The 15,900-nt window shown below is 38.1% G+C and overlaps 1 protein-coding gene across 1 annotated transcript; it reads right to left on the bottom strand.

Annotated features, from left to right (window-relative positions):
- Positions 1–3,133: 3,133 nt before the first annotated feature.
- rhcgb (Rh family, C glycoprotein b) lies at positions 3,134–15,880 on the bottom strand. Its single transcript, XM_084933029.1, has 11 exons — positions 13,678–15,880; positions 10,845–11,034; positions 10,040–10,190; positions 9,585–9,732; positions 9,288–9,454; positions 8,956–9,093; positions 5,861–5,997; positions 5,578–5,702; positions 5,412–5,485; positions 4,836–4,906; positions 3,134–4,283 (listed from the first exon to the last, which is right to left on the bottom strand). Exons 1-11 carry the CDS (start codon positions 13,895–13,897, stop codon positions 4,235–4,237), a joined length of 1,470 nt encoding a protein of 489 aa, XP_084789155.1. The 5' UTR covers positions 13,898–15,880; the 3' UTR covers positions 3,134–4,234.
- Between the last annotated feature and the right edge of the window lie 20 nt (positions 15,881–15,900).

Genomic DNA, 15,900 nt, shown 5'->3' with positions numbered 1-15,900 from the left:
TTTGTTTGTACTGATACATTTGTATGTAACTAATATTTTGCTTGTGAAGTACTTTATATAGCCCTGCCAAATACAATTGTGGCCAAATCTGGCCAAAATCTGTTCTCATAAGGGCCACATTTACCCTTGAGTAAAGACGTGAACTTGATGAGAGCCTGGCAGCATCACTTCAGTCACAGGTCCACCTTACCTGGGCTTGCACAACATGTGCCACTAATATAACCAAGTGATAATTTCCAAAATCAGGAAGTGACTGAACTTTGTTTTTTGTTTTTTGTTTTGCAAGAAAAATTACAAACTCATTCTGGAACATGCCACTCTCTCTCAAATGTAATGGAATTAAAAAAAAAATAGCTGAAAATACCTCAAAGGAAAACATTGGACAAGAGTGATGGTGGGAAATATAGGACTCAATTAGTCCCAGGATTAGACATCACAAAGACAGTCCAGATCCTAATGGTCAGGAAAGTTTTGAAATGCCTGCTGTGAGATCACCTTTAGGGGACACTGAAACTGCAAACAGAATGTGAGCAGATTAGGCACAGAGAGAAAAGACTAAGGGCTTGAATAGTTTATGAACAGTTTTATGGACTCGTGGTTGCTTTCAAAAGGGCTTTTACAGCTCTCTCTATAAGAGAGTGAACATAGATTCCTGAATACTACTCTAACCACTGCAGGTGCTTGTAACTGTAAAGGGAATTCATTGAGGTTTTACTGCAGTGTGGATGGCGTGTACCTATATCTATAAAACAATCCCATGAACACACAGAAATAAAAAAAAAAATCACCATATTGTGCTGTTTAGTTTGAGGAGTGGCAAAAACAATTACTATCCCAATTTCAGAAAAGCCATTATGCTGTGTAAATAGTAAATGAAAACTAAATGCAATTATTTGCAAACCTCATATAACCATATTTTATTCACAAACAAATGTTTAAACTAAGCTATTTTACTTTTTAATTAAAAATATTGATGGCAGCAAAAGCTGGGGGCGACCGAAGGCTAGAAGGGAAGTCTTACTAAAAACAAACAGCTGGTGAAACATTTTGCAACTAATTAGGTTAACTGGCAATGAGTCAGTAATGTGACTGAGTATGAATAGAACATCTTAGAGAGGCAAGTAATATAGCCCGAGCTTCAGAAAAAAAAACCCTGTTTCCACAAATTGTAAAACAATTTCTGAATAATTTTCTTCAGCATAAAATTGTGGAGACTTTTAACATCTCATCATCTACAGTGCATAATATCAAAAGACTCAGAGAATCTAGGGAAATCTCTGTCCGCAAGGGGTCAAGGCCAAAAATCAGTATTAGATGCCTGTAAATTTCTGGCCCTCCGGCAGCATTGCATTAAAAACATACACGATTCTGTCATGGAAATCACTGTGTGGAGTCAGCAACACTTCCAGAAAGTTTTGTAAGTGAACACAGCTCATTGTGCCATCCACAGATGCAAGTTAAAGCCCCATCATGCAAAGAAGCCATACAGCATCTATTACAACAGCATAGCTTTGTAACAGAAGGTGCTGAACTAGCCTGCCTGCAGTTCAGACCTTTCACCAACTGAAAACATTTGGAATGTTTCATCAAGAAATGAAAAATACAACAAAAAGGGTTTAGGGTTGCAGAACTAAAAGCGAAATGTCCACAATCAGGTGCACCAACACGACCTCCCACGTTGTGTTTTAGCAACATAGTGTTCTGTACATTTTAGGAGATTACAAACTAATCTCAACCAACAAACAACATTGCTGGCATGCAGAGAAAACATGCTTTGCCTGGTATGTTCTTTATCATTAATGAGCATCTCCACGGCCCCCTATATGGGAGTACGTTTTGTGCAGCTCTCATTCTAAGCTCCTTCTGTTCCCACCCTCTCCTTCCCTCGACCTGTCAATCAGAGATCATGATTGAGCCTGGATGGCAGGCAGTGGGTCATCAGCAATGAAAGTGAGGCCTCATTCTCTGTCCATGCCTCCCTCTTTCATGCCCCCCAAAGGTTTCCCATATCTCACCTTCTCACTTTGCTCTCTGGAATGAACGTGTGGCCAGCGTCCATCCGAAGGACCTTCTTTAAATGCTGAATTTGGGAAGCCCCTAAGGTCCGGCTGCCTTAACCTCAGAGGGGACGGCGTGGCATCATTTAAAAGTAAGCCTGATTTAGTTTTAACAGGCCTCTGCATTTGCCCTTTAAGTGGCTGATGAATAAACATGAGGAGAGTTGGGGCGGGAACTGCATGGGGGTAGCATGAAAAGAGCTGAGGTTTGTGTGTGGGTGTGTGCACATATGTGCGTGTATGTATTCTAGGGGGGGTATCGGGGGCAATGGGGGAGCCTTTCTTCCCAGCAGGGCTGCATCTCGTTTAATTGGAGCACTTGTGGCACCATTACCTCCTTTACTCAAACACGTTACTGATGACAAAAGAAAACAGCGCTAAGCCTGCTTTTGTCAGCAAAGAGACTGGATGAGGAGATGGATTCCTTGCTGCTACTCATGTGTGGGAATCATCCACACTCCCGCCATGAGCTGGTGCTGCTGCTGCTGCTGCCGCTGCCGCCTTCAACCAGTGAAATGCCACAGACGTGTGGGCAGAAGACAGAGCATGTGTGAATCCAGCCTTCATCAGAAAATGAAGGATAGACGATGCACAAATCAATGCTATATTTAGCAATTGTAGACAGACTAGGCATCATCTAACATTTATTGCATGAACAACCCACACTTGTGCATTTTTTTACCCATCCATGTGGAAAAAATAATACCAATATGGAATATGTATGACTTCACAGAAATTCTCCTAATGAATTCAAAATAATTAACTCCAGCATGTGTGTTCAACCCTGTCAGGGATATTGCCCTTTTGTGACATGAGGTCAAGATCTTATGGCTGATCTCTAGTTTGTTTTGGTCACCAGAGTGTCCCGGGAGAGCAATAAGAGTGCGACCTTTACCCTGAGTTGCATCGCAACTTAAGAGGAGCCGTTGAAGGAGGTACAGTCCCTCTCACATTTAAATTTGTATTTCAGGTGCACCGCTTCAAACAAAAATTTACGTGAAAGTGGCTACATTTATTTAATTGCTAAATATATCCAAGCTTAATTATTCACATACAGACAAAGCAGGCATAGGACATTGTACACTTTCTTAATAACTTTTAATTTCCAAAATTACATTACGATCAATACAATCAGTGTAGAACGTTTAAGAATACAAATATCAACTTCTGACAAAACCAATTTTCAGATCAGTAATATCAATAAACATATCTGGTAACACATTCCTTCTATAGCCTATTTTACCATTAGCAAATTGTGACAAGCTGGAATCATCCAACAATCAAAAAGGTGTTGACTAATGTATTTGTTGCTAACTCTAAAAGTACTCATAAGAAGAGGCCGCTGCACGAAGGGAAAAAGAACAATATATTAACTTTATAAAATTCCTCATGTGTGCTTACATATTTACATTTCCATCATTCTTTGTAATGCTTGATGAGAGGGCGGTGATAACACGTTACCAAATGTATTCATTTATTTACTTTAATGTCACAGGATAACTTAGGTCTAAATCAATCAGTATCAAGATTAATACCCGTCTCATTGTAAAAATTCTCCATGAAGATACACACACCAAAAAAAAAAACCCTATTCAAATGCATCTAATGGAAATATCATTTTCAGATGTAACTAATGAGACAATGAAGGAAGCTGACAGAAAGGTTTGTCTAAAAGTTGTGTACTCTGAGATTTTACCTGCAGTTCATTACATCACACAGACCAAAATCATTTAGATTTGGATCAGGAGAAATGTTGAATAGGAGATTCTACAAATGCATCGCAACGTGGTTCAAAACATAAGACAAAACTTTTCTCTTGAGTAGTTTAGGTCAGCTTTAGAGGTATTATTGCAAGCGACACGAGAATTTACATAAGTCAGTTTACCGGTCTCTTTACTTTGAAATGAGGCAAATCAAGGTAATGCCCCCACTGAATGTTTGACCTACTGCCAGCTGATTTAAATGGAATAATATGTTCAGCTAGCAGAAGATACATTACTCCTCTAGTAGTTTTTAATTCAAACAAAAACCGAGATTTTGAAATACAATTCAGTCATAACATACTGACAAACATATCACTGTATGAAAAATAGCTGGTGCTGACAAGTGGTCATTAATTGCATGAAATGAACATTTTTGTCCAGTGGGAGAATGATAGAAAACAAGGCAGATGTCCATTAAGATCGAGCCCTGGACTCTGACTCCATGGTGAAATTTGACTCGGCGCTAGAAAACCAAATTTCACAAATTACAAGATCTGGCCTGAAGACATTCATGTGGTCATTACATATTAACTCTACTAAGCAGATTCCAAAAAATAATTACTAGTTGCATTTTTGTTTCTACTATAAACATGACTGTTGTTGCATAACTTCAAGGTCACATTGAAGAGTTAACCATGTGAAGCAGTTCTGTGGAAAACCCCGTATCAACAGAGAGCACAGGTTAACTTAGCAGCATAGAGCACAGCATCTGCGTTAGCATCTTATGATTAAACCCACACCTAGGGGTGGTAGGAGACGTCTATGTCTCTGAGGTGTCATGTCATCCGCCACCTCACCTCCTGATTACACTGTATTCAACACCCTGAAAATATATCCCTCACACAATGGCAGGAGTTACATCAAGATGTGTGAATAATCCCAAAACTGTGCTGTGCTGCCATCGAGAGGAGACTGAATGCAGTACAGTCTTGAACAACAAAGGGCAATGACTGCATCATTAGTTTGGTATGAAAACAGCACAAATCCTCGACAGATAAAAGAAGGAGACACTTACATATCTTTGTTTTGCACGTGGTTGTTGTACTGCAGGATTGTTGGGATGCTCTCCTCCTCCTCCTCTGGGACCTGTTGACAATTAGAAGGCAAACATTGTGATCTCAGGACGATAACAAGCATATGAACAACTATCGTCAGAATATCTGATTTCACGGTTTCTTATTAAATTTGGGGGAAGAGTAAATTGTGTTTTTGTACCAGAAGAAGAGTGAGTGACGGCAGACTATTTGCAAATGTTAACGCTGGGTTGGAGAAACAGCCTCAGAATGAGCAAAACACAACAACAAATGTTTCTACAAGTAGCATTAAACCAAGACTGTAATTTAAAATCTCTTTGTCAATTTATATACACATTGGATCAAACGTGTGCTTCAAAAATAGGTATGACCATTTAATAAAATTCATCAGGATTTGTTAAATATCTTAAAAATGCCACTCAGGGATATCAATAAAGCTTTTTTCTTTTTGTGCATCCTAAAACTTTCTGTGTGCTGAAATAGCGACTGAATTCTGATTTTACATTGCAAATCCTTACATCCTCATAAATGTAAGGATGTTAAGATTTATCTCTCACCTCCCAGTAGGTCTCATCATCAAAGCAGTTGTCATCTGCAGGATCTCCCCAGATAGGTAGCCTTAAGATAGCGCCTAATAGGAAGAGAAAAACTAAGTCATTATCATCACTGTCTGAAAAGCAGTTTTTAACATGTGTATATATTCTGTCAAACTGATTTCCTTACCAACAATGATGCCTCCACCTATACCGAAGCACAACGCCACACAGAGGCCCGCTGCCTGGTGACCGCCCTGCGTTGTGGGTACCATGTCTTTGAATTTACCCTCAAAGTCAAAGGTGTTAACCAGCCTTTTTTTTTTTAAAAAAAAAAGGGGGGGGGGGGAGCTCAATGAAAAGAATACAGGTATTGCAACTGTTTTTTCCTCTTTAAGCCATTTATTTGAAACGGGAAACACAGCCATAATGTCTAGATGAATGTTTCCTTTTTGTAGGCAAGGAAAACTCACCCCTCATGGCCATAAACTTCAATAGATGCAGATGCAGCTGTAATGGCTCCCACAATGCCACCTACAACTCCTGGCATAGCGTGGAGGTTGTGGATTCCACACGTGTCCTGGATCTTCAGGCGCTTTTCCATGAATGGCTGAAAGATTTGTGTGATTTTACTACACAAGCATAGTTATAGTAATATCACTTTCTCACTTTAGTAGAGTAAGAGCACTCCTGTCACCAGTTTGCATGCTTGTGGGATGTTATCACAGGGAGACACTAAACAGATCGTTTAGTTTATTTATTTATATAGCACTTTTAATTACAACAGTGGTGTTGACCAAAGTGCTGTACAAACATATAAATTACATAATAAAATAACACGCAATAACATAGCAACATCAATTAACATCAATGCCAAATAGCTAATAACAAATAAATAAGTAAATAACTCTCGCGCAGTATTAAAAGCAGGTAAGTAGAAATGTGTTTTAAGATAGGATTTAAAAAGATTGAGGGTAGGAGCCTGTCTAATGTGAAGAGGCAAATCATTCGACAATTTAGGCACCACGACTGCAAACGCACGATCACCTCTAAGAACCAGCCTTGACCTTGGTGTGGCCAAGAGCAAAAGATCACCCGATCTAAGAGCTCTAAGGGGCATATAAGGCTGCAGTAGGTCTGACAGATACCCTGGGGCCTGTCCATTCAGTGCTTTATAACCAATAAGATTTTATAATTGATTCTAAAACGTACAGGGAGCCAGTGAAGCGTGGTAAGCACAGGAGAGATATGTTCATTCCTCTTCGTCTGTGTCAAAAGACGAGCAGCGGCATTCTGGACCAGCTGGAGCCTCGCAAGACAGGCCGACTAATGCCTACATATAAAGAATTACAACAGTCCAGTTGGGATAGGATGAAAGCATGAATTGCCCGTTCTAGGTTTTTAAAAGACAAAAAAGATCTCACCTTGGATAAAAGCCTCAGTTTAAAGAAAGACCGCTGTACAACTAAACTAATCTGTTTCACAAAAGTGAACTTATTGTCAAATATAACCCCAAATTTTTAGCATGCAATTTGATAAAAAGTTCTAAACTGTGCAAATTAAAATGTGAGGTTCTAGAATTGCAACTTTGCAACCAAAAACGATCACGAGACACTGAAATAAAGGTTCTAGTGAAGCAGAACTGTTTCTCTTTAGCCGAAGATTGATCTGAGTGTCGTCAGCATATGAGTGAAAACTAATATTATAGTTCCTGAAAATAAGATCCCGAGGCAACATATATAGAGAGATATAGATACTGAGAGTCCTCCTGCTTCTAGAGGGATGTAAATGTTTAGGTAGGGGCCCTGTTGTAAAGTTGAAGACATTCAGATGTCCTGCTCTTAGGGAGGTGACGGCTAAGCAGAAAACAAGGTCATAATTCTCTCTGTGAGTGAGGAGATATAGCCCCCCCGTGAGATGGGCCAACATGTGAGAGTTGTGGATGTTCTTTGCTTGGGAAGGTATAAAAGAGTTCAGGGCGGTGTCCATCCTCAGAAAACTGTTTGGTGTTTGATCTGAATGTTTTCTCCACATTGCAATGTGTTAATTAAACCACTTCAAATCAAGCTCACTGGGTGTGTTGCAGGTTATTGGTAAAATTTCCATAACAGTAGTTATTATTATTTTTTTGATAGCTCGTTGTCTTCTGTATCTTGTGTCGAGTTTGACTTCCCCTGTCTTGCTTTGACTGTTTTCAGCTGTTTCTTTCTACCAAGGTATTTAAGCCCCCTGATTAACCTTTCACACGTGTGACACCCAAGCCCCCAAGTATTAAAATAGTTTTTACAGCTAGACATGTAAAGGCAGTGTTATTTATTTATTTATTTTTGTTTTTGTTTTTGTTTCTTTATTAGCAGAATGTTTGTGTTAAGCCATACACCAATAGCCAGTGCAAGAGAGTATGTTTTAGATATGCTGTCTGCAGGACTGATACCCCTGGCAGTCCACGAGTATACATTTGTCATCACTGACTTGTGGGACTTTGAGTGAGGCACAGACTTACTAGAGCAAAACTAAAAGCCTTAAAATGGAGATCCCGGTAAATTTCCTTACCTGGAAGGTCGAGCATGCATCATGACATAAAATGGAGATCAGTTCGGAGTGAGTTTGATATTGATGAAGTTCATTGTTGCTCTACCACTGATCTACACTGACTTACTCACTATTGTTCAGGTTAGCTGTCGAAAAATCTCACATAAAATGACTATTTGTCTGTAAAAAGATAAAAAGAACTTTTGAACTTTTAAAATCATATCAGTAATTTTAAAAGTTCAGAAGTTCTTTTTAAAATTACAGTTCAAAATACAGTAATGGAATGTGGAATCTCTTTTCTGTTATTTTTGTGCATTTAGCAAAAGCTACATTACTAAAGCACCACAACTTCCTTAGTTTTATTGCTCATATGTAGAATAATTTGCAAAACGTATCACTTCCTCAAATTCATGCTTTAAATACAAGGGGCATTGGGTGCTGTTTATTTATAGAAATACTGATGTCTCTGTACATTGGGGTACATCTGGGGTCACAAAGTGTCAGATCGTTGATAACTAATTAATTTTTGTTATAATTAATTGCAAACAACTATTTTGAGCCAGCATCCTAGGCTTTGCTTTAGTGATGAAAGGGTTGTTGAACAACATTATAATGATCAGAAATTCATGCAAGGGTCAAAAGTGTGAAATACAACCCCGGTCTACCCTCCTTATTTGTCGCACACATGGGAAATTTTGGGGTCATGGTAGAAAGTACAAGTTAAGAGCAAAACTTAAGAAAAACAAAATATAATAGGATAAGATAAAATAGAATAACATGCTATACAAAATAGAATAAAATGCTTTGTTATAGTAGGAATAAATGCACTTGTCAGGGATAAAGTTACAATTGTAATTGTGTGGTGTGTGTGTGTGTGTGTGTGTGTGTGTGTGTGTGTGTGTGTGTGTGTGTGTGTGTGTGTGTGTGTGTGTGTGTGTGTGTGAATGTCTGCACGTGTGTGGTCATCTTCAGAGACCATGGTGTAAAGTCTGACAGCAGTTGGAAGGAAAGCATTAAAAGAAAAGAAATATCATACCGTCAGAAAGATATATCCAAGTGTGGAAATGATGCCACAGCAGAAACCTACAATAAGACAGCCATAGGGCATCAGCATGAACTCAGCTGCTGTTCCAGCTGCAACGCCTCCAGCAAGTGTGGAGTTCTGGATGTGAACCTGAGAAACAGGTGCAGAAAAATGTGTATCCTGGGTAAATAATCATCTGAAGGGTGCACTTATTAAAAAATGTGTTCGCAGGATTGTTAAACTCTTTATAGATTTCTTGTTTTGGTTTGTATTCATCTCCTATTGTCATAATCATGTCCATGTGCATAATAGGTTATATCTAATAAGTGTTTGTAACTTGTTACCATGTCTAGTTTCCCATGCTTCTGGAAGAGGCTCGAGATGGCCACAGTGGTGAGGACAGTTGAGGCCAAACAAAGGTAAGTGTTGATGGCGGCTCTGTGCTGCCCATCCCCGTGATCACAGATAGCTGAGTTGAAGCTGGGCCAGAACATCCACAGGAACAGGGTGCCTGTGCCATAGTGATATAAGTCACGAGTAACAGGGAGTTTTGTGAGATTAAATAGATAAAAAAACTCTTATAAATCAAAAGCAATACTAAACATGACCATGTGCAGTTGTGGGTAGTAAACAAAGCTTACCAATCATTGCAAAGACATCTGAGTGGTAGACAGAGCCCTGCAGACGACTGCTCTGGTGCAAGTTAGGACGATAGAGCATCCATGACACGGAAAGACCATAATAGCCTCCAAATGTGTGAATTACCATGGAGCCTCCAGCATCTCTGGCCTTCAGGAATAAAAGAATAGCATTAGGCCAAAACTATATTTCCTACTCTGCAGTCTGCTATGAGAAGCAGATTCTGAGCAGGTGTGGTCGTGGACTTGAGATGCATGTGTGTGTGTGTGTGCGTGTTTTATTTCAATAAAATGACAGTGAAAAAGTCACCTAAACATCATGTCGGGGTCTGGATCGTTCACAGAAATGAACTAAATGAGCTCCTGTTTTTACAACTGGAAATTATATGTATTGTCTGATTAGACAGCATTTTTATTATATATTTTTGGTGAAGTATAATCTGATTGTTAAAACTTACATGTATAACACTTAGGATGATAAATTCCTCGACAGCAAACAGTGTAATCCCAAACAAAGTCAGAACCATTAGCTGGACTGGACTGACTTTTCCCAGCAATGCTCCATAGGCAATTAAGCAGCCGGCCACGCAGAAATCAGCATTGATCAGGCTGAAGAAGGCAATACGGTCAAAATGTAAAGGACAAGCAAAGAAATAAAAGAGCATTACTTCTCTGCACTGGCCTTGCGCAAGATCATCATATTTATTTGGCTAAGAGTGCACTTATTCCGAAATGAATGAACTAACAATGCTGCATTTTGTACACTTAACATAGATTCACATGGGTGGCAAATGAAAAGAAAACACATCTTAATGTGTTTCAGTAGAAACTATGCTGCCAGGACAGGGTCATGGTTTTGAATTACCCCCATGTGGATCACTTTCTCTATCTCTATTTTACACACAAACACAGCTATCATATCTTTGGCAGCACTTCAGAAGTAGCATAATTTCCCATTACCCCCAATTTCAGTCTAACTTCCAACCACAAACACAAACTCTTGGGTGGCTGAAAAACATCTTTGTGGCAATTTTTCAGACTGGTTTCTCCACCTACACTTTTTTCTTCTGGATACAGGTGGAAACATATTCCCATAGGAGAGACCGTATTTATCAGTATTTGAATCAAAGACAAGACCTCATAGCATGAATCACATTATTTCATAACATGACTTGTTATATAATATCTGTAAGTCATACATTTCAGATTTTTTGTGTGTGAAGTGATTCCTTTAAATCATGAGCAATAAAACTGAACTATTACTTTTCAACTCCAATTCTGATCTTCCCATCAGTGCCCAGCGAGTGGAACCAGCCCTGCATCAGCAGTGCCCACTGAAGACCAAAGGCAGCGATGAGGAAGTTGAAACCTACTCCTCCGAAGCTGTATCGCTTAAGAAACGTCATGAGGAAACCAAATCCAACAAATATCATCACATGGACATCTTGGAAACCTAACAGAAAAATATGATTAGAAGAGCAGTACAGAATAGAAGTAGAAAAAAGGAAAGGAATGGTAGTAGGGACAGCTTGGTGGCTTGGTGGTTATAACGTTTTTACTTTCAAACTCATGTTGTGGATAGTCACTTACAGTCTGCCAACACACAACTAGAGTAAACAAAGTAAGTGTCTGAAGGGTTGATGCAAAAATTGTGGAAAGAGCGGAAAATCTAAAAGAGGGCTCATGTAGACAAAACTAGAAAAAAAAAGAATAAAAAAGAAAACCTGGCTTTAAACAATTTAGGGATGATTTGCACAGCAAATTAGCGTTTTTAATATAAAAGTGAAATATATAAATCAAAGGTTTATTTATTAAAATAATTAATCGTTATGTAAAATGTGCTTGATATTTCTACGTGTCCCAATGCAGTAAATTTCATTTGACCAGATTCCATTAAATTTAACATTTACATTGTGCTTATGTAACAAAATTACATGGAAACTTTACATGTAATCCATTTACTTCAAGTCAGCCTTCCGTGCACCATGACTATATTTTATGTCTTAGTAAGCATGTGTTACGGATCTATTCATTTTCTTCGGCTCGTTCATTCAGTTGGGATAGAATGGTAAATGGACTGATTCTTATATAGCGCTTTTCTATTCTCCCGGAGTACTCAAAGCACTCTATACAACATGCCTCATTCACCCCCACTCATACAAGCACTTCTAAACTCAAGTGCAACTAATTCACACTCTGATGAATGCATCAGAGGGCAATTTGGGGTTAGTATTTTGCCCAAGGATATTTGTATGCTGAGGAACCTTCCGATCAGTAGCTGATCTGCTCTACAACCTGAGCCACCCCACTCCCTGTCACAGCTGTGACAGAGACACACACACTGTGAAACACAGGGAGACAGAAAACCATTCACATTCGCACATAAGGCTAATTTAGAATCACCGTTAAACTAACACGCATGTCTTTGAACTGTGGGAAGCCAAAATACCAAGAGGGAACGCATGCAGACACAGGAAGCATATGCAAACTGGGGGCATGCAGGCTGGTGGATTCAAACCCATAACCTTCTTGCAATGGGGTGATTCTGCCCCAAGTATGTACTATTTAAAGTACACATTCTCTCAGAATAACTGAGCTTTAAATGTGACTATATATCATATAAAATCATATGCAGAGATGTTTTTGATTTCAAAAATGCTAATCACACCCATCGTTGTCCTTTTTTCTTTCTTAATCTGATACTAATTAACCTGTGATCTTTTATAGGTTACATTGTGTACTCTTGAATTTAGAGGAAAAACTGTCTACCATGCAGTTTACTTTTACAATACGTCATCAGGAGTCATGAGGGCTTATTAAATAACAGGGGGTAAAACGTGAAGATGACTCGAGGACTCTGTGTGTATTTACTGTTGCAGATTAGATGATGACATGTTTTGATAATGCAGAGTTACATCTAGTTACTTATGCAAGTGCTAACCCTTAGGGTTTGCAGGAAATGTCTCTAAAAGTAACACGGGCAGACGAGGAAAACGATGACAGTGACGATTTGGCAGTTTTCATGAATCTGAAGGGTCTGTAGTGCAAGTATGAACAACACCTGCTCAAAATCATTGCAATTATTTAAAGTAGATCTAGCAACACATGTTTGTTTTTTTTAAATTAGGTTATTTATATATATATATATCTAACTAAAGTTAGTAATATATTGTCAGGAATTGCATAACTCCATTAAATTAAGCCAAAAAAATCTGTCAGGTCTTAGAAGTTCAGATCAATCAAGATTAAAAGTATAAAAATATAGAGATTATATTTACAGCTACACACTTGAAGAACTTTAGGTTCTTTAATCATGAGACAGGCAGTACCTGACATGACTAGCAAATAGGATACATAGATACCAGCATGCACAGCAGCATTATTTACAACATAACACTGCAACTGTCTGACACGTTGTGGGGCACAATAGGTGCCACTGCACTGTGAAACAATAAGCTGCAAATGTTTTAGCACAAGTTCTTTTTTTCTGTCTTCGAACTAACAAAGCCAGCAAAGCCTGGGATGTTCCAAACTGCCTGCAGTTAAACTGATCAATTTAAAACCGGGTATTTTCAGTCTCCAATTTTAACCTGTATCAGGAAAAGAACTTCTGACATCCAACACAACATCTCAGATGGCTTAGCCTTATCGACAGCCTGACATTGACACTGTGGGCTGTGTTGTAGAGTTTCCACAACCGTACATCCAATATATCCACCCATGTTACATGATCTTTAAAATCTCATAATCTAAACAAAATATATTATCAAAATTAGACACACTTTATTGCTTAGTATGGACATTCAGCTTCTTCTTTTTCTTTTTTTTTTTAACAGGACGAGGCCTTAGAGGAGTCAAATCCTTGGGGAAAATTCACCTAGGAGTCAGATCTTTGTCAGCAATGTGAAGGTAATTTGTAAGGTTAGCATAATATGAGGTCTGAAACTGGTAAGTCAACCAGAAGCTTATTACTGGACTGGAAAAAACTATTTGCTAGCAGAGATAAAATTATAGAACAAATATCTAATTGTACATAGAAATGGATACATTACAGAATTTACTGGTGAAGAAAGATAGAAATAAAGAAATTACTTACTTGGATATCTGAAGTAGAAGTCATTCTCAATGTCTGTTAAATTTAAATGTTTTCTGTGCTCTACCCAGTGTGCATCTGACTCGTGATCATAACGCATAAAAATCCCAAACAAGATGATCATGGCAGTCTGCCACACAATGCAAACGGCTGGAAGACTCAGATGAACATTGGTGTTCTTTTCACGATCACACATTTCCCTAAAGCTCTGACAAGCTCCCATTGCTTTTGATTACTTAAAATAGATTTTCTAAAAAATAAAAATAATAATAAAAAAAACAACATATATGTATATATGTTTTTTATTTTTATTTTTTTTATCTCAATGCCTTATTATCTGAATTCTGAATTATTCTGCTGAGCTGCTGTCTGCAAAAGTGACAGACGCTTTAAAGGTCTGAGCATTTTAGATTCAAGATGGGACTCTGAGGACACACCCACAGACTCTCCCTACAAATTGCAAGTCACATCCGACTCTTTTCAGTGATATCTAGATTTTGAATTTTGATTTTAGCATATTTTCAGTTTTTACTAAAATTTTGATCAAACCAAATCAAACTTTATTCACATCCTAAATAATCTGCAAAAACATTGTCCCTTAAATTTCGTTGGTTAGACTTTATGTTTGCTTAGCATGTAATATAACAGTGAGATTAACTTATTCCTTAGGACAAAAAGCCAATTTTTGAAAAACAAATGAAGCTTTTCAATAATAATAGAGGCTTGTACAGAACTTGCAGTTAATGTTTTCTTATTTCTAGATAGCTACAGGGGACATTCTTCTCTCCTTGCTCAGGGCTGTTTCGATGAACTGTAAATAATGTCTAAGATACATGACAGGTTTGATTGAAACAGCCATCATTGGGTTTAAGGTTGAAACAAGTGTCCAGTTTTTTTGCATTTTTCTGGTTCATACAAGCAAATTATAGAGAACAATTTCACTTTCACTTTCACATTAAAACATTTTATTGCACCTAGCGCTCAGAAACAATGAAAGCTGAGTAAAATAAAGAATCAGTAAACTGGAGCAAATAATTTGGATTAAATATCCAAAACTTCAGGTCTTTTCAAAATAAAATTAAAATGCCTTTATTTTTACAGCAAGGTTATGAGCACTATATCCTTTTTAGTTGTCTTCCACATATGGAATTCCTATAGTGTTGCTATAACCTAACAATAGCTTAATATTGGAATGCATGTTATTTAAAGCTTGTAGTTCTGTCTCTGATCGAGACCAAATCAAACAAATATCTTTAATTAATCCCCAGCAAATAATATGTGTGAAAAACATGTTTTCCTGATTAAACACGAAGTTCCCATTTATCCAGGTATAGACCAGCAAAAGAAAGACTATAGTAACTCCCCTTAATCTGTTTAAATACTTTGCCCTGTCTGCTAAATAAATATAATAAATATTAAAACTGTCAAACCATTTTGAACCATTATAGGAGAAAAAGTTGGCAGCCAAGCATACAGATTAATGTGCTACTGAGTGATCCCCAGTGAGGAGCCTCATTACAACAGGTGAGCAGATAGCTCCTCTCGCTACTGGTGCTACCTTGGTGATGTCGTTCTAGCAAATGATTTGCTCTTCAGAGATTATGGCTAGCATTGATGTTTATCTGAAAACCATTGTCAGGCTTTCTGAAGTGAGTTTTTGAAATTCATAATGCCCGATGTAGTGTTGTTATTTGACAATAGCTGTGAACTAACTTTGGGCTTGTGGTGCTGTTTTATTTATGGTGGAGCCAGGATAACTGTCAGGTGACAGTTATTTAGGTAATGTTACCAATAACATTACATAACATAGGAACGCGTTGGGTGACTGAAAGCGTAACATGCTGACGATTTGTCACATTGAGAATGTGTTGGGATAACAGCTGTGGAAAATACCCAGTATCCAAAACACAAGGACAAAATACATCCTTCAAGCTGCTGGCTTTTACATAAGGCACGGTCATCTTTTCACTACAAATAGACAAGAATATAGTATGTCAAGAATATTATGTCCAAATCTCAAAATGCCCCTATGCCTGATTTCCACAGAACTTACAGCCCTTAATTCTCAGTAATCTGCTCCTTTCTATTGAACCAATGCAAAACCTTTTGTACCCAATGACACTTATTGTTATTATATACTTTGCTTGGAAAAATGTATCCTACCACCATGCTCCTTTTACACCAAACATTAAATGCTCACATGTAACAATTAGCATTCACAATCGC

The sequence above is a fragment of the Perissodus microlepis genome, chromosome 7 (genome assembly GCF_051167445.1).
Source record: "Perissodus microlepis isolate ML-2025 ecotype Zambia chromosome 7, ASM5116744v1, whole genome shotgun sequence".
NCBI classification, from domain to species: domain Eukaryota; kingdom Metazoa; phylum Chordata; class Actinopteri; order Cichliformes; family Cichlidae; genus Perissodus; species Perissodus microlepis.
This window is presented reverse-complemented; position numbering and strand designations above follow the sequence as displayed.